Source organism: Mauremys reevesii, unplaced genomic scaffold, assembly GCF_016161935.1.
Source record: "Mauremys reevesii isolate NIE-2019 unplaced genomic scaffold, ASM1616193v1 Contig1, whole genome shotgun sequence".
NCBI lineage: Eukaryota > Metazoa > Chordata > Testudines > Geoemydidae > Mauremys > Mauremys reevesii.
The window spans coordinates 1,403,764-1,421,371 of NW_024100715.1; the positions used below are offsets into that span (position 1 = coordinate 1,403,764).

The 17,608-nt window shown below is 65.0% G+C and overlaps 2 protein-coding genes across 3 annotated transcripts; one reads left to right on the forward strand and one right to left on the reverse strand.

The window, feature by feature from the left end:
- The first annotated feature begins 2,874 nt into the window (after window positions 1–2,874).
- On the forward strand, window positions 2,875–9,958 carry LOC120392485 (TNF receptor-associated factor 2-like). Its single transcript, XM_039517268.1, has 7 exons — window positions 2,875–2,961; window positions 4,170–4,405; window positions 5,774–5,843; window positions 6,318–6,599; window positions 7,257–7,434; window positions 8,339–8,487; window positions 8,587–9,958. The coding sequence occupies exons 2-7, from the start codon at window positions 4,191–4,193 to the stop codon at window positions 8,806–8,808; spliced, it is 1,116 nt and encodes a 371-aa protein (XP_039373202.1). The 5' UTR covers window positions 2,875–2,961; window positions 4,170–4,190; the 3' UTR covers window positions 8,809–9,958.
- A 73-nt stretch (window positions 9,959–10,031) lies between these two features.
- LOC120392491 (N(G),N(G)-dimethylarginine dimethylaminohydrolase 1-like) lies at window positions 10,032–17,304 on the reverse strand. Of its 2 annotated transcripts, none has more exons than XM_039517284.1 (6): window positions 16,243–17,304; window positions 14,411–14,510; window positions 13,950–14,023; window positions 13,382–13,501; window positions 11,551–11,694; window positions 10,032–11,223 (listed from the first exon to the last, which is right to left on the reverse strand). In XM_039517284.1, exons 1-6 carry the CDS (start codon window positions 16,531–16,533, stop codon window positions 11,107–11,109), a joined length of 846 nt encoding a protein of 281 aa, XP_039373218.1. In that variant the 5' UTR covers window positions 16,534–17,304; the 3' UTR covers window positions 10,032–11,106. The 2 variants fall into 2 exon arrangements, with proteins under 2 accessions (XP_039373218.1, XP_039373220.1); XM_039517286.1 differs by lacking the exon at window positions 16,243–17,304 and adding an exon at window positions 15,090–15,244.
- Window positions 17,305–17,608: the final 304 nt, after the last annotated feature.

The following is a 17,608-nucleotide window of genomic DNA, read 5'->3' on the forward strand; positions in this document are numbered from 1 at the left end:
GGGCCTCGTTCCCGGCCGCTGAGGGGAAGAGGAAGGAGGTGGTGAAGCAATCAGGAAACCCACAGAGCTCGGGCAGCTGCAACCCGTTCGCTCCGGCACTGGGGGGGGGGGCATCGGGGGGCTCTGCTGGGCAGTCAGGGCTCCCCATGGCCCCAGGGCGGCGCTAGGGGCTGGGCTGCGGGGGGGGGGCAGCAGGGGGCTCTGCCCAGGCAGTCAGGGCTCCCCATGGCCCCAGGGCCGTGCCGGGGCCTGTGTCGTCTGTTTACCCCGGCCCCACACTGATCGGTTAAGTGCCAGGGGGCCGCAGCCCCACAGACCAGCCATTGTGGGGCGGCTTGTGAGGAATTAACCAACCCCGCCCCCGCACACACACACACACACTCACACACACACACACACACACACAGAGAGCACACACACACACACACACACAGCCAGCAGGGAGAGAGACACACACACACACACACACAGCCAGCAGGGACACACACACACACAGAGCAGGGACACACACACACACAGAGTCTGAGCAGACCGGGTCAATCAGCACTTTCAAGCTGACCCCTTGTATGTCCCTGGACTCGGCGGGCTGGGTCGAGCGGCTCTGCCAGGCTGCCCCCCTCGTATGTCCCGGGTTCAGCACGTCCCTGTCCCCACTCTCACCTCCCAGCTGTACTGGCAGGAACCCCCTGGCTGGGCAAACCCCGCGGGATCTTGGGGCACTACAGGGATCTGCAGCTTAGGTAAGAGGAGCGTTGCTGCAGAATGAAAAGGGAAGCTAAAGAAACAAGAGTAAAGTTCAGAGAGAGAGAGGGGGAGACGCAGGCAGTTTAACCATAAATGTTATTTATTGAATAACAGCGATAACCACGCGCGGAGCCTAAACCTGCATCGCAGGGACACTGTTAACGGTTAATACCTGAGGTAGAGAAGAAAACAGAGCTGGGGGGGGATCTCACCCACTCCACGGGACTAGAACTGGTCGGGGGTCCCAGGCAAGGCTGGTAGCCGAGGGCAGGAGCCAGGCAGAGCCCCCAGCCCGACCGGGCAGGAGATGAGGGAGTCCCGGGGGAGCAGATGCAGAGTTCGGGTCCCGGTGGCAGAGCCCTGACCGGGGCTGGAGGGCGAACGCTGGGCTGGGTTGTGGGCTCCGGGGTTTTCTGCAGGCCGGACAGCAGGAGCTGCTGGCGCTCGGCGCTGGGGGGTTCTCCCAGGGAGTCACACTGCCCCCCCCCCCCAGCCTCAGCAGTTTGGGGTCAGTCCGGATCCGTCGCTAGAACAGGGCTGATCCCGCCCAGCCGGGCGCGGGCAGAGGTGGGGCCGTTGCCGTCTGGAGCAGAGATTCCCAGGCCGCCGTGGGGCCCAGCTCTCCCGGGCCGGCCCCACAGTTCAGTGCGGTTCTCTGCTCTCCAGCCCGGAGCTAGTGCAGGTGCCTTCACCGGCCACCCTGGTCGGGGGGGGGGGTCTAGGTGTGTCGTTCCCCCCGCCCCCCGCTCCTCGCTGCTCACCCCACGTCTTTGCTCTGCTCCGTTCTGGTTCAAGCACAGGCTGGCGGGGGTGGGAGTCAGACAGGCTGGACACTGCGTCCTGGTTCCCCAAAAACACAGAGCCGGCAGGGACACACACACACACACACACCCGGCAGGGACACACACACACACACAGAGCCGGCAGGGACACACACACACACACACACACACACACACACACGGACCTGGCAGGAGGACACACACATGCACGCACACACACCCGGCAGGGACACACACACACACCTGGAAGGGACACACACCTGGCAGGGATAGACACACACACACATAGACCCGGAAAGGACACACACACACACACACACACAGAGTCAGCAGGGGGACACACACACATGCACACACACCCGGCAGGGACACACACACACGTGGCAGGGATGGACACACACACACACACACGCAGCAGGAACAGACAGACACACACACACACACAGCCAGCAGGGACACACATACACACACAGCGTCGGCAGGAACAGACACACACACACACACACACAGCCGGCAGGGGGACACACACACACACACAGACCAGGAAGGGACACACACACGCACACACACAGACACACACACAGAGTCAGCAGGGACGGACACAAACACACACCCAGTCTCACACACACACACAGAGCCAGCAGGGACACACACACACACACACACACACACACATACACACAGAGCAGGGACACACACACACACGCAGGGACACACACACACACACACACAGAGCAGGGACACACACACACACAGAGCTAGACCCACTCACCCACAGAGCAGGGACACACACACACACACAGAGCAGGGACACCCACACACACGCAGGGACACACACACACACACATACACACAGAGCAGGGACACACACACACACACACACAGAGTTACACACACACACACACACAGAGCAGGGACACACACACACACACACACACACACAGAGCAGGGACACACACACACACACACACACACACACACACACAGCCGGCAGGGACACACACACACACAGCGTCGGCAGGAACAGACACACACACACACACACACACACAGAGTTACACACACACACACGCAGCAGGGACAGACAGACACACACACACACACAGAGCCGGCAGGGACACACACACACACAGAGACCTAGCAGGGACGGACACACACACACACACACACAGAGTTACACACACACACACACAGTTACACCCCTCCCCCCCACCCCCGCTCGGGCTCCTTTCCCGGCTGGCGGGGGGGGCATGTCCCGGGGGGGGGCTCCTGGTGACGTCACTGGAATTCCCTGCGGGTGGGGGGGAAATTTCCGCGCGCGGCCGGCACGTCACGGGGGGCGGGGCTGGCGGGCGGGGGGTCCCCGGGCCGGCGCGGGGCGCAGCCAGACGGACGCGGCCGGGGCCCCAGACACACGGACGGGCTGGATCGGGCGGTGAGCGACCCCAGGGCGGGGCCGGGCCGGGATCGGGGGCCTGGGGGCAGAGGGTGAGCTGGGGCGGGCTGGGGGAGGGGTGGGGGTCTGGTGCTGGCTGGGGGACGGATGGGGGCTCTGTGGGACTGGCTGGGGAAGGGGAAGGATGGGGGTCTGTGGGGCGGGAGTGTGGGGAGCTCTGTGATGCCGAGGCGGGACGGATGGGTGGGTCTGGGGCTGGCTGGAGGGGAGAGAGGGGGACGGAGGGGGTGGCTGGTGGGAGGGGTCTGTGGGGCTGGCTGGAGGGTGGGGACGGATGCGGGGTCTGGGGATGGCTGGTGGGGAGGAGATGGCTGGGAGGGGGTCTGGGGTTGGCTAGGGGAAGGAGGACAGATGGGGTCTGTGGGGCGGGAGGGTGGGGATGAGGGGTCTGTGGGGCCTGGGGGACAGATCGGGGGTCTGGGGCTGGCTGGGGGGGAGAGGGGACGGATGGGGTTGGGAGGGGGATCTCTGGCTGGGTGGGCTGGGGACGGCTGGGGTCTGAGGCTGGCAGTGGGAGAGAGGGGACGGATGGTGGGGAGGGGGCTCTGTGGGGCTCTGTGGGCCGGGGGCGGATGGGGGTCTGGGGCTGGCAGGGGACGGGTGGGGAGGGGGATCTGTGGGGCCGGGGGCGGATGGGGGGATCTGTGGGGCTGGCTGGGGGAGGGTGGGGAACGGATGGCGGGAGGGGGGATCTGTGGGGCTGGCTGGGGGAGGGTGGAGGCACAGCTGGGGGGCGCCCCCAATGGAAAGGCCCCGGCGGGGACGGGGGCGGGGGATCCCCGCGGGTCTCTCCGGGAACGTCCGCGGCCCCCGGGGGATTCCCCAGGGGGACTCGGGACTCGTGGACCCGGGATTGAATGAATGGACAGGAAAAGTTCCAGCCTCCCAGCCAATCAGAGCGCGGAGGAGGGTCTAGACCCTCGCTGCTCAGCCAATCAGCACAGGAATAGCGTTAATGGGAGACGTCATTGTCTCTGAGCCAATCAGGCCTGGGGAGTGGGAGATACCACTGCCCCCTGGCCAATCAGACTCAGGGAATGGGACAGACCCACTCCCAGCCAATCAGAGCTCGGAATGGGATAGATCACTGACTATCAGCCAATCAGCTCTGAGCAGGGGAGGGCGCACTGGCTGTCAGCCAATCAGCACCATTTAACCCTTTCCTGTCTGGCTCTTTCTCCCCGCAGGCATCCCCTCCCCCCACCGAGATGAGCTCAATAATCTTCAGCCCCTGGGGCAGCGCCAAGCTGCTCTCGGCTCCCAGCCCCGCCCAGCAGGGGGAGCCGGAGGGGTCCCTGGGGGGGGCGCCCGGAGCCTCCGAGGGGGGATCCCGGTGCGACTGGTGCGAGCAGCTCACGGAGCCGGGGCACAGCAGGGACTGCGGGCACCACGTCTGCAAAGAGTGCGAGCGGGACTCCAGCAGGTGGGGGGCGCTGGGGGGCAGCAGGGGGCGCTGGGGGGCAGGGAACGGAGGGGGCAGCAGGGGGCGCAGGGGGCAGGGGGGGCAGCAGGGGGCAGCAGGGGGGCAGGGGACAGCAGTGGGGCTGGGCTGCGGGGGCAGCAGGGGGCAGCAGGGTAAGGGGCAGGGGGACAGCAGTGGGGCTGGGCTGCGGGGCAGGAGGCGGGGCAGGAGGCACCAGGGGTGCTGGGCTGTGGGGAGCAGGGGCGGGGCAGTGGGACAGCAGTGGGGCTGGGCTGGGGCAGCAGGGGCAGCAGGGTGAGGGCAGTGGGACAGCAGTGGGGCTGGGCTGCGGGGGCAGCAGGGTAAGGGGCAGGGGACAGCAGGGGCCGGGCTGCGGGGCAGCAGGGGGCAGCAGGGTAAGGGCAGGGGACAGCAGTGGGGCTGGGCTGCGGGGCAGCAGGGTAAGGGGCAGGGGACAGCAGTGGGGCTGGGCTGCGGGGGGCAGGAGGGAGCGGGGCCGGAGGCACCAGGGGGTGCTGGGCTGTGGGGAGCAGAGCGGGGGCAGTGGGACAGCAGTGGGGCTGGGCTGCGGGGGCAGCAGGGTGAGGGGCAGTGGGACAGCAGTGGGGCTGGGCTGCGGGGGCAGCAGGGGCAGGGGACAGCAGGGGCCGGGCTGCGGGGGCAGCAGGGGCAGCAGGGTAAGGGGCAGGGGACAGCAGGGGCTGGGCTGTGGGGAGCAGGGCGGGGGCAGCAGGGTAAGGCAGGGGACAGCAGTGGGGCTGGGCTGCTGGGGCAGGAGGAGCAGGGCAGGAGGCACCAGGGGGTGCTGGGCTGTGGGGAGCAGGGCGGGGCCGTGGGACCGCAGTGGGGCTGGGCTGCGGGGGCAGCAGGGGGCAGCCGGGTGAGGGGCAGGGGGACAGCAGGGGGGCTGGGCTGCGGGGGCAGCAGGGGGCAGCAGGGTGAGGGGCAGGGGGACAGCAGGGGGCCTGGGCTCCGCGGGCAGCTGGGGGCAGCCGGGGGAGCGGCGGGGGGACCGCAGGGGGGCTGGGCTGCGGGGGCAGCAGCGGGCAGCAGGGAGAGGGGCAGGGGGACAGCAGGGGGGCTGGGCTGCGGGGGCCGGAGGGAGCGGGGCAGGAGGCACCAGGGGTGCTGGGCTGCGGGAGCAGGCGGGGCAGTGGGACAGCAGGGGCTGGGCGGCGGGGGCAGCAGGGGGCAGCAGGGTGAGGGGCCGTGGGACCGCAGTGGGGCTGGGCTGCGGGGGCAGCAGGGGGCAGCAGGGTGAGGGGCAGGGGGACAGCAGTGGGGCTGGGCTGCGGGGGCAGCAGGGGGCTCCCTCCCGTGCCAGGCAGTGCCGATACCCTGACACCTTTCCTCTCCCGGGCTTTGCAGGGCCGGGATCCTGTCCTGTCTTCAGTGTTTGGAGGACCAGGGAAAGCAGCTGCTCAACGACCTGGACCGGGTACGTCGATCTGGGGGGGCGATGATTCCAAATTCAACCCCAGCCGCGCCCCATCTCCCCAGCCTGGCTCAGGGGGGCGGGAGATGGGGCCTGTCCCCTCTAGGGGGCACCTTGGAGCCCCCTAACCATTCCCCCCACCCCACTCCCGGGGCTTGGCCCCCCCCAGACGCTCCCCACCCTGTCCCCGGAGTTGCTGGTTTCTTGGCCGTACGGCGTCCTGAGCTGCCACGGGCGGGTACGTCCGCGGGCAGGCGGAAGGATACGTGGCTCTAGTGCTCAGACAAAAGCTAGTCCCCCCGTCAAAGCACTGTCCTAGCACGAGGCGGATGGAGATGTGGGGACGAGTATTTCCAGGGGCGCTGTGGGGCAGGGCGGGAGGCTCAGCAGGGGGCGCTTTCCCCGGGCAGGCAGGGCTGGCCCCACGGCGGGACTGGGGGGCCCGTGGGCTCAGCTCTCTCCTCTCGCCCGTACCAGGTGCGCCATCCGCAGGTTGGGATGGTGGAGGAGGGCGAGGCCCTGGCGGCCCCGTCCCGCCGGCGCCTCGTGGTGGAGGTGGTGCAGGGGCCGCAGGAGCCCCGGGGGCGGCTGGACCAGCGGCTGGACGAGGTGGAGGCGCAGCAGAAGACCTTGCAGAACATCGTGACGGTGCTGAGCCGGGAGATGGGCCGGCGCGAGGGGGCCAGAGGCTCGGCCAACGGGGGCTCGGCCAACGTGCTGGGGGAAGCCATGGCCCGAATCCTGTACCTGGAGGAGAAGGTCAGCGCTCGCCCCCCAGCTGGAAGGGGGGGTCAGAACCCCCCTTGCTAGATCACCATTGACCTCTGACCTCTCCCATTTGGCCCCTGCTCCCAGAGTTGACCTATGACCCCGGCTTGGACCAAGGATTTGACGTTTGCGTCATGAGCCCTCAGATTCAGCCTCCAGCCCCATGGTTTAGCTATGAACTTTTGGGGTTGACCTATGACCCCACTGCTCTCGACTTTGACTTCTGATCCCTTACATTGGTCCCATGGTTGCCCCAAGAGCTTTCAGAGTTGACCTGTGACTTCACGGTGACCTGTGAGTTCTGACCTTTGACCCCCTTGCATTGGACCCATGGTTGGCCCATGTGCTCTCAACTTTGACCTCTGACCCCTCCCATTCAATCCAGGGTCCAAAACTAGACCAAAGACCTTTCCGAGTTGCCCTACAACGCCCCCTATTGGCCACCACCTTGCACCTGCTCCCCCATGGGTCAGCTTGGGCCTATGAAACCTGAACCTTGACCTCACATTTGACACTTGACCCATGACCTTAGCCCCGTTGTCCTATCTCCTCCCTTGTGGTATATTTCACCCTGCCCATGAGCATCCCAGCCATCGACTGGACCCCAGACCTCAACTCCCACCAACTTCTCCGTCCCCTTCCTTCCAGGTGGCCCAGCAGGACACGCTCCTGGCCCTCAAGGACGTGATGATCAGCAACCTGGGGGCCCGGGTCGAGGCCCTGGAGCAGACCTCCTACAACGGGCAGTTTCTCTGGAGGCTCCCTGACATAGGGCGCAAGATGCAGCAAGCCCTTTCCAGACAGACACCTGCCCTCTACTCTCCCCGTGAGTGCCATCGCCGGGGAGCAGAAGGAAATCCCCCAGCATGCACCACATCTTGGCCACAGCAATAGCATGTGGCAGAGAGTTCCCGCAGCCCAACACCATGTGTGGGTCGGTGCAAGAGGTAGCAAATCCCCCATAATGCACCTCAACAGGGATGCATCACCATGGCGGATATCCTGGCTGTGCTAACATCCAGGAGCAGGGAGTTCTGCAGGTTAACACGAGCCTACAGCAAGGAAAACAGCAGAGGATGTTCAGAAATCCCCCGCAATGCTCTCCGTGGAGGCAACATGCCTTCTGGGAATATTTTAGATACCTAAAAATCCAGTAGCAGACAGTCCTGCAGGCAAAACACCAAGACCAGATGGCCATGTTGAGGTCTGTGACCCTATAATGCCCCTCACCAGACAGCAAAGCCCCACAACTGGAATGTCCTCAGCACAATGATTTCCTGTTGTGGGGAGTTCCAGAGGTTAACAGTGGGCAGAATATAGCATAAATCCCACATAATGCACCTCAGTGGGTATTATCCCCCAGAACACTTTGGGCATGGTGAAATCTAGTGGCAGGGAGTTCCACAGGTGAACACTATTCAAAGTCATTAGCTTTACGGCAGACAACCAGGCAACAGTAGTGGGAAGTAATAAATCCCCTGTGATGTGTCAGTCAGCCTGGAATAGCCCTCGGCACAACAATGTCATGGGGCCTGGAGTCCCACACATTAACAGTGTCCCCAGGTCAGTGCACTTAGTGGAACATGGGGGAGGGAAGCAGAAATTCCCCCACCACGCAATCGTCTCCTGTGAAATAGCTTGGTGTGGTAATATCATGGGGCAGGGAGTTCCACACGTTTGTCAGTGGGAGAGGCAGATATCAGTCATCTCTCTCTCTCTGCCTCCATCAGCCTTTTACACCAGCCGCTACGGCTACAAACTCTGCCTCAAGGTTTACCTCAATGGGGACGGCACCGGGGCCGGGACGCACATCTCCCTCTTCTTGGTGCTGATGAGGGGTGAATACGATTGCTGGCTCAAATGGCCTTTCCATCACAAGGTGAGAGGGGCATGGGACACGGGGCCTATAGGGGGCGCTGGCTCCCATCCAGCCCCACGGCCCTCTAACAACCTTTAATCCTTTCAATCCGCTCCCCAGGTCACCTTCACGCTCCTGGATCAAGTCGGCGAGCGTCACGTCTCGAGCTCTTTCCGCCCGTCGGAAGCCTCCTCTTCCTTCCAGCGGCCCGTGAGCAACTGCAACATAGCCAGCGGCGTCCCCGAATTCTTCCCCCTGTGCCAGCTCCACGCCCTGGAAGCCACCTACATCCACGAGGACACCTTAGCCTTCAAGGCCCTGATCGGCGACACCAACCTCTAGGGTGGGGCAGTTCGTCTGCGGCCCACGGGCCTGGGCCTCACTCGGGCCTAGAGACATAGCCGACAGCTTGGACTCCCGGGTTGGCGTCTTTCAAGATGGCTGCCTGCACCGCCTCTCCCATGCCAAGCCTTCACCCAAGATGGCTGCCCACACCGCCTCTCCCCTGCCAAGCCTTCACCCAAGATGGCCACCCACAACGCATCTCCCCCCACCAGGCCTTCACCCAAGACGGTTGCCCACAACGCCTCTCCCCCACCAAGCCTTTGCCCAAGATGGCCACCAAGACCTCACTTCCCCTCCCATGGCTTCATCTAAGAAGCTGGCCATGAAAAATGGAGGTTGACCCTTCTTGGTAACCACCATGGAAGAGGTTTTCAAGACAAGATGACCCTGAAGTCTCTTCCCAGACGGCCACTCATGAATAGGTTCTGCCTCCTTTGAAAGCTTAGTCCGAGACAGTGGCCACGAATAATGGAGGGTGAGCCCTCGGGGCAGCCATCTTGGAAGAGACGAAGGTGGAGGGAGACCCTTAAGTGTCGTCCAAGATGGCTGACCATGAGAACTGTTATGGCAGCCATCTTGGCAGCTGTTCTGACAGTGGAGGGAGATGTAGGATGATCCTCCAGCTGGTGGCCCCCACCCAAGGTCTCCCTCACACAGGGAGGGTCAGCTATGGGGATATACAAAGCCGCCCCCCCCCCCCCAACAGTATGGAGCTCGCCTTCAGTGCCTGCAGTTCCCCCCACACCTCAGAGAGCAGCTGCACGGCTGTTCCTGGGGGGGGTTGTTGACCAGCTCTTATTTTTGTAGACCCTACACAAAGTCATACCGAACGCGACCTCAGCAGCAACGTGCCAAGCAGCTCTGGGCTTTTCAGGAGTCGGATGATCCCGCTGGTCAGGGACGGCCAGAAACGGGGCGTTTTTGTTTTCAATACGCCAAAGCAGACTGGACTATTTAAGAGGGAAAATATTTGTAACTGAATTAAACTCTTATTTATTTAGTTGACATTAAATCTATTTATGGATCACAGCAGCTGCTCTGGGGGGGTCGGCATTTTGCACCCCCCTCCCAAAAATTAAAGTGGGTCCAATGGAGAGAATTGAAAGTGAAGTGTGAGGTTTCCCCTCTAGGGGATGCTGGCTCCGGGTGGGGGCACTGGCTGGCTCAGGGGGTAAGCAGGGGGGTACAGGTCCCCCCCTAATTGAGACATGACTCGGAGCTAAATTGGTTCAATTCTTTATTGTGTCAAAGATCTCAGAGGCAGTGAGAAGCTAAACACCCCCTCCCTCTGGATCAACACCCTGGCTCTGCCCTAGGGGGCGCTCCTACTCCACATCACCAGGGGCTCCTAGGAGCCCCCCTAACTACTCTAACACACACAAGGCACCCCTGTCTTTGGGGGGCAGTCACCCTTACATAGCTAGAGGTCTGGGATCCCCAGCTGCCCCACAGCAGGCCTAGCCAGCCTGGTATCCCACTGCTGACACCAACCATCAGCCCCAAGGACCCACAGTTGCTACAGCTAACGGGGGAAGGGGTGGTGCTATTGGGGTGTGGCAGTGGGGAGAGCGTTGTGTTTCAAGGGGGTGAGAGGGGTTACCCCCAAAACACCAGCACCATAGATTAGTGGATGAATGGCGGAGGGGGGCTGGAAGATCCTACCCACAGTGAAAGGTCCCCCCTAATTCAGGGCTCTCAGGTATCGGGGCTTCTCCAATGCCGTGGCTTCAATATTGGGGTCCCATTGCATGGTATAACATGCCGGTGTCCCCTACACCTACCCCCCCCCATGGCATGATAAATCAGGGTCCCCCAAACCCTCCACTATCCCAGCGGGACATAGCTGGGTTCCCCAAACCCCCATATGGGGATGTAACACCTCCCTCCCCAGGCCACCCACTAAGTATAGATGGGTCCCACCCGCCGTTGCTCCTGGAGAAGGAACAAAGGGACCCCCAACAATTTGGGGGGCCCCATCCAATGGGCTTCCACCCTCTCCTGCTAATGGAGACCCCCTGCTCTCCACCTCCCAAGAAGGCAGGACCCCATTATTTTCAGGGTCCACATGATGTGGTAGGTTCCAAATATGCCCCCCAGGCTGGGTCTCAGGGGAGGCTTCTGGGGGCTTGGGGGACCCCCACTTTCCAGGCAGGTGGGGGAGGCAATAGGGGGAAGGGTGATCACTTCCCAGATGGGCAAGTTCAGGGGCACCCTGAGGTTTGGGGGTACAGGGCATGGGCTGGGTAGGATGGGGGGGTCAGAGGCTCCCCCCCGTAGCTGGGGGGGCCGGAGGCACTAGCGGTCGAGCTTCTTGTTGATGAGAAGGGAGCAGGAGCTGAGGGTCCCCCCCAGCTTGGCCACCTCGCTGCAGGCGGCAGGGATCAGGGTGAGGTCGGGCAGCTTCTGGAATGGCTGCGGGGAGACACACGGGTCAGCAAGGCATTGTGGGTAAGGAGGAGCCATTTCCATGCCACGCCCTTTGCATTGACAGCCCCACCCACTCCTAGCCCCGCCCTCCTATCGCAAACCCCGCCTCCAGATCTGAAAGCCCTGCCCCCATTCACTCCACACCACCCATCCCCTATGCCCCACTCACCCGCTCCTAGCCCTACCCACAGCTCCCCAGTCCCTGCCCTCCTATCCCAAACTCCGCCCCCAGGTCTCCAAATTCCAGGTCACCCATGCCCCGCCCATCCACTTCTGGGCCCCGCCCCCAGCGCCCGAGCTCCGCCCCCTCACCTGCAGGCTGTTGGGAAACTCCTCGGGGCTGCGGTGGAGCAGGGCGCTGCCCTTGGGCCCCAGGCGCACGTAAACGCAGTTCCCGGCGGGGTCGTCCGGCACCGTCAGCGTGTCGTAGTGGTGATCGGTCAGCTGCTCCATGCTCTGGGGCGGGGGGACGGGGGTGAGAGCAGGGCCTGGTGTCCCCCCTCCTCCACGCAGTCCTTAGATCAGTGCCCTGAGCCCACCCAGCCCGGTATCCCACCGCTGCCACCACCGCTCAGCCCCCCGGGCCCACCCAGCCCGGTATCCCACCACTGCCACCACCGCTCAGCCCCCTGGGCCCACCCAGCCCGGTATCCCACCACTGCCACCACCGCTGAGCCCCCTGGGCCCACCCAGCCCGGTATCCCACCTCTGCCACCACCGCTCAGCCCCCCGGGCCCACCCAGCCCGGTATCCCACCGCTGCCACCACCGCTCAGCCCCCCGGGCCCACCCAGCCCGGTATCCCACCTCTGCCACCCACTGCTCAGCCCCCCGGGCCCACCCAGCCCGGTGTCCCACCGCTCCCACCACCGCTCAGCCCCCCGGGCCCACCCAGCCCGGTATCCCACCGTTCCCACCACGGCTCAGCCCCCCGGGCCCCCCCAGCCCGGTGTCCCCCCGGGCCCCCCACCGCCCAGCCCCCGGGCCCACCCCGCGCGGTATCCCACCGCTGACACCACCGCTCAGCCCCCCGGGCCCGCCCAGCCCGGTATCCCACCGCTGACACCACCGCTCAGCCCCCCGGGCCCACCCAGCCCGGTATCCCACCTCTGCCACCACTGCTCAGCCCCCCGGGCCCACCCAGCCCGGTATCCCACCTCTGCCACCGCCGCTCAGCCTGGTATCCCACCACCGCTCAGCCCCCCGGGCCCACCCAGCCCGGTATCCCACCTCTCCCACCACTGCTCAGCCCCCCGGGCCCACCCAGCCCGGTGTCCCACCACTCCCACCGCCGCTCAGCCCCCCGGGCCCACCCAGCCTGGTGTCCCACCGCTCCCACCACCGCTCAGCCCCCCGGGCCCACCCAGCCCGGTATCCCACCGCTCCCACCACTGCTCAGCCCCCCGGGCCCGCCCAGCCCGGTGTCCCACCGCTCCCACCACCGCTCAGCCCCCCGGGCCCGCCCAGCCCGGTATCCCACCACTCAGCCCCCTGGGCCCACCCAGCCCGGTATCCCACCACTCAGCCCCCTGGGCCCACCCAGCCCGGTATCCCACCTCTGCCACCACCGCTCAGCCCCCCGGGCCCACCCAGCCCGGTATCCCACCTCTGCCACCACCGCTCAGCCCCCCGGGCCCACCCAGCCCGGTGTCTCACCGCTCAGCCCCCCGGGCCCGCCCAGCCCGGTATCCCACCGCTCCCACCACTGCTCAGCCCCCCGGACCCGCCCAGCCCGGTATCCCACCACTCAGCCCCTGGGCCCACCCAGCCCGGTATCCCACCACTCAGCCCCTGGGCCCACCCAGCCCGGTATCCCACCGCTCCCACCACCACTCAGCCCCCCAGGCCCACCCAGCCCGGTGTCCCACCGCGCAGCCCACTGGGCCCACCCAGCCCAGCATCCCACCTCTACCACCTCAACACCATGGGCCCACCCAGCCTGGTATCCCACCGCTACCACCACCGCTCAGCCCCCCGGGCCCACCCAGCCCGGTATCCCACCTCTCCCACCACCGCTCAGCCCACTGGGCCCACCCAGCCCAGCGTCCCACCTCAACACCATGGGCCCACCCAGCCCGGTATCCCACACCTGCCACCACACCTCAGCCCCCCTGGGCCCAGCCAGCCCAGTATAGGCCCGTTACCCTCATGGCTTTCTTGGCAGCCTCACTGCTTCCGATGGCGATTGTGTCTGGCCCAGCCATGCTACAGAAACTCTTCAGATGGGAGGAGCCCGTCACGGGGACCGTGGAGACAGCAAAATCCTGGCACCCGGGGAAGGGTGAGAAAAACACATGCATGGACCCCAGCTCTGCCGGTGCCCCTCACTCCCAACCCACAGCCCCTGCCAGCCCAGCCCTGCCCCCCAGCTCTGCCGGTGCCCCTCACTCCCAACCCACAGCCCCTGCCAGCCCAGCCCTGCCCCCCAGCTCTGCCGGTGCCCCTCACTCCCGACCCGCAGCCCCTGCCAGCCCAGCCCTGCCCCCCAGCTCTGCCGGTGCCCCTCACTCCCGACCCGCAGCCCGTTAGCCCAGCCCTGCCGGTGCCCCTCACTCCCGACCCGCAGCCCCTGCTAGCCCAGCCCTGCCCCCGCCCCCCAGCTCTGCCAGTGCCCCTCACTCCTGACCCGCAGCCCTGGGAAAAGGGAGAGTTGCAGGGTGGGAGCCAGGACTCCTGGGTTAGATCCCTGACCCTGCCAAAATTTCAGCTCACCCGAAAAGCATCCGCCACCGCCTCCGCCCCTCGGTGATTGGTCCATTTGGAGATGCCCACAAAGAACTCTCGACCTGTAAGGAGACAAGAAGGGGCGGGACAAGGCTCATTAACCCTCGAGATGCCATGGCCAAATTAGCTCCCATTGCTTTGGCTTCACTCAGATGCACCCAAGCTGGAGCTGGCCCCTCGGGTGCCCCATCAGCCCCACCTCCCCTTGCCCCCCACCCCCTAACCAACCTCCCAGTGCAGTCGGGAATTGACCAATGCCCTTAGAATGAGGCAGGAGGGGGGCAGGGCAGGGAGCCAGGACTCCTGGGTTCTCTCCCCAGCTCTGGGAAATGAATGAGGACGAGGGGGTTACAGGAAGGCAGTTTGCTCCACACCGCCCCCTGCTGGTTCACACCCAGAGTTCAAGCCATGGCTGCTTGTCCCGTCGCCGCCAGGGCTGGGGCACTCACCTGTGAACAGCACGTCGCTGCCGTCCAAGGTCGCCCCATCGTCCGTCACCTCCACCACCCGCATCTTCAGTTCCTCCAGGACCCTCTTGATGCTGCTGATCTGGATCGGGCCCCCCACCCCGAACAACAGAGATTAACTCTTGCAGGGGATTCCCCTACACTCCCCGCTCTACACTGGCCCATCCCTTAGCAACCCCATGAGATGAACTACCAGACAGGCTTCACGGCCTACACCCAAGGAGAGAGAGATTGGGAGGGTTCTGAAATGGCCACCACACCCCCTTGCCGGTGCCCCCCCAGCTGACACCCTTGTCCTCCCCAGCCAACCCTGCCAACATGGGCTCTTTGACCCCCTCCAATGGCTCCCAATCCAGGCCTCTGGCACCACTACTACAAGGCAGGCTTCAGCGGCCTACAGCCAACCTCAAGAAGAGATGATGAGGGTCCAGAAATGGCTGCCAACACCCCCTCCCCGTTAACCCCAGCTGACACGCTCACCCTACTCAACCAGCCCCAGCAACACAGGCCCTTTGACACACACACACCCCCCCACACGGCTCCCAACCCAGGCCTCCAACTTCACTACTTCTAGGCAGGCTTCAGCGGCCTGCACCCAACACCAATCAGAGATTGTGGGGGTTCAGAAAGTCAACATCCCTCTTCCACGTCCCCGACCTACCCCGCCTGTGTGCACCCTCATCCCCCGGCATTCAGCTCCCCCCTCCAGAGTTACTACTACCCGGCAAGGTTCAGCAACACGGGCTGGGCTCCGGAGGGTGGGAAACGAGATATGGGGCCTGTCCCCCTCTAGGGGCGCCGGCTCCCACCCAGCCTCAGGGCAGGGACTGGCTGGCTCAAGGGGGCAGGGAATGGGGCAGGGGCCTGTCCCCTCTAGGGGGCGCCAGCTCCCATCCGGCTCCAGGGCGGGGACTGGCTGGCTCAGGGGGGTGGGGAATGGGACAGAGGCCTGTCCCCTCTAGGGGGCGCCGGCTCCCACCCGGCCCCAGGGTGGGGACCGGCTGGCTCAGGGGGGCAGGGAATGGGGCAGAGGCCTGTCCCCTCTAGGGGGCGCCGGCTCCCACCCGGCCTCAGGGCAAGGACTGGCTGGCTCAAGGGGGCAGGGAATGGGGCAGGGGCCTGTCCCCTCTAGGGGGCGCCAGCTCCCACCCGGCCCCAGGGCAGGGACTGGCTGGCTCTGGGGGGCAGGGAATGGGGCAGGGGCCTTTCCCCTCTAGGGGGCGCCGGCTCCCATCCGGCCCCAGGGCAGGGACAGGCTGAGGAGGGGCGGGGGGGGGGGGGTTCCCGAAAGGTCTCTGGAGGCGTAAGGGAGGGGTTTGCATCACCAATGAGGTCATGCTGGAATGAGCAGTTGCCTCGGCAACTCGGGTCAGGTGACCAACTCTCCTCTCCAGACCCCAGTGGAGTGGGGAAGGGGGCGGGGAGAGGGGGGAAGACGAGTCCCAGGGCCTCCCTGGAGGAAGCAGATGGAGAATTAGCCTCCACCCCACTCCCGCTACAATAATTGACGGGTTAACGAGCCGAGCACTGGCACTGCTAGACCCACTCCCCTCCCAGAGCCGGGGAGAGAACCCAGGAGTCCTGGCTCCCAACCCCCCTGCCCCCCACACACCCACACGCACCCACCAGCACTCACTCCTCCCAGAGAGCCGGGAGAACCCAGGTCCCCCCTCCCCCCCCCCCCCTAACCCACTCCCCCCCTCCCAGAGCCGGGGAGAGAACCCAGGAGTCCTGGCTCCCAACCCCCCCACTCTCACCCACCAGCCCCCACTCCCCTCCCAGAGCCGGGGAAGGAACCCAGGCGTCCTGGTTACCTCTCCGCGCCGCGCCGGCTCCCAGGGCCGGGCGACGAGCGCCGTATCGCCCTGTATCACGGCCGCGTCCTCCACCAGCACCGAGCAGGGCAGCCCCTCGTCCGCCGCCAGCTCGATCACCTGCAGCCCCAGCTTCTGCCGCAGGATGCCGGTGTAGACCCCGTACTGCCGGTGCGCCTTGGCCAGGTCCACCGGCTCCGCCCCGTCCCCGTCCAGCTGGGCGGCCAGCGAGTCCGGGACGCTGCGGACGATGGCGTGGGTGTATCTGCCGAAGGAGGAGGGACCCGCCATGGCTGGGAGCTTGCCCCTGCCCCAGTCAGGGCAATCCCCACGCCAGGCGCAGAGACCGACCGATCCCCGCGGAGGGCGAGAGAAACTCGGCTCAGTCGTCTCCCCGCAGGGGTCTCCGATGGGCCGGCGGGTCTCCCCTCTCACCGGCCGATCAGTGACTCCCGATCAGCTGGCCACAGTCAGTTTTTCGGATCAATTTCAATGGACCCCCGGGCAAATCACCCACCCGGCCAAGCCCTCCTGACCCCCTGTTCTCCCTGAACCCGACCAATTTCCCAGTCAATGAGTCACTTTCCTCTGATCAGTGTCACGCCCTGGGCACCGACTCTCCAGTCAGCTGATCAATTCCATCTTCCGGTCAATATCGCCCGGGGGTGGGGCACCCCTCCGCCAATCGGTCCTGCTTCCCGGCAAGCCCCGATTATCCGACCAAGAGCGTCTCCAGCCCCAGATCTCGGCTCAATTTCTCCCCCCTTCTCTCTTCCTGACCTGTGGCCACCGGCCAATCAATTTCCCCTGAGGCCTGCTTCTCCCACCAGTCGATCCATTACCCCGGGGCAGGGGGCCGATCGATTGCTCGTTAGCATTAACGACCCAAGCAAGCAATCAGCCACTCAGTTTCTCCTCGGCACCCAAGTCTTGGATCAGTGCCCCCGTTGATCCATTTCTTCCGAGAGCCAGTTACCCCTTTAACCAACTCCCACCGCATCGGTCTGTCAACTTCCCTCTGGACCCAATTCCGTTCCTCCAGCACCAGGTCGCTGCGGTTTCTTGCTCCGCGGATCAAATCCCAAGCGAGGGGAGCGGGTTAGAGCGGGGCGGGGGCTGGGAACCCGGACGCCTGGGTTCTATCGAGTTCTCTGCTCAAACAATCTTCATCCCGGAGTCCCCGACACCAGGGGAAATTCTTTGCAGATCTCGCTCGCTCCAGACGGTATAAAAATACAAATTCCCTCCCCCTTTCCAGGAATCTGGAGAGGAAAAAACGCTATTTGTTGCGCCCGCACAAAGGAGAGTAGATCCGCCAGCACCTATGAGAAGAGAGAGACGCGCACGGTTAGGGTCGGGTCGGTTT

Coding starts and splice junctions, on each gene's coding strand:
- LOC120392485 (XM_039517268.1), top strand. CDS start 4,191: ATGAGCTCAATAATCTTCAGCCCCTGGGGCAGCGCCAAGCTGCTCTCG. Junction 6,600..7,256: donor TCCTGTACCTGGAGGAGAAG/GTCAGCGCTCGC, acceptor CCTTCCTTCCAG/GTGGCCCAGCAGGACACGCT. Junction 7,435..8,338: donor ACCTGCCCTCTACTCTCCCC/GTGAGTGCCATC, acceptor TGCCTCCATCAG/CCTTTTACACCAGCCGCTAC.
- LOC120392491 (XM_039517284.1), bottom strand. CDS start 16,533: ATGGCGGGTCCCTCCTCCTTCGGCAGATACACCCACGCCATCGTCCGC. Junction 14,511..16,242: donor AGCCGGCGCGGCGCGGAGAG/GTAACCAGGACG, acceptor GGCCCGATCCAG/ATCAGCAGCATCAAGAGGGT. Junction 11,224..11,550: donor AGTTTCCCAACAGCCTGCAG/GTGAGGGGGCGG, acceptor GTCTCCCCGCAG/CCATTCCAGAAGCTGCCCGA.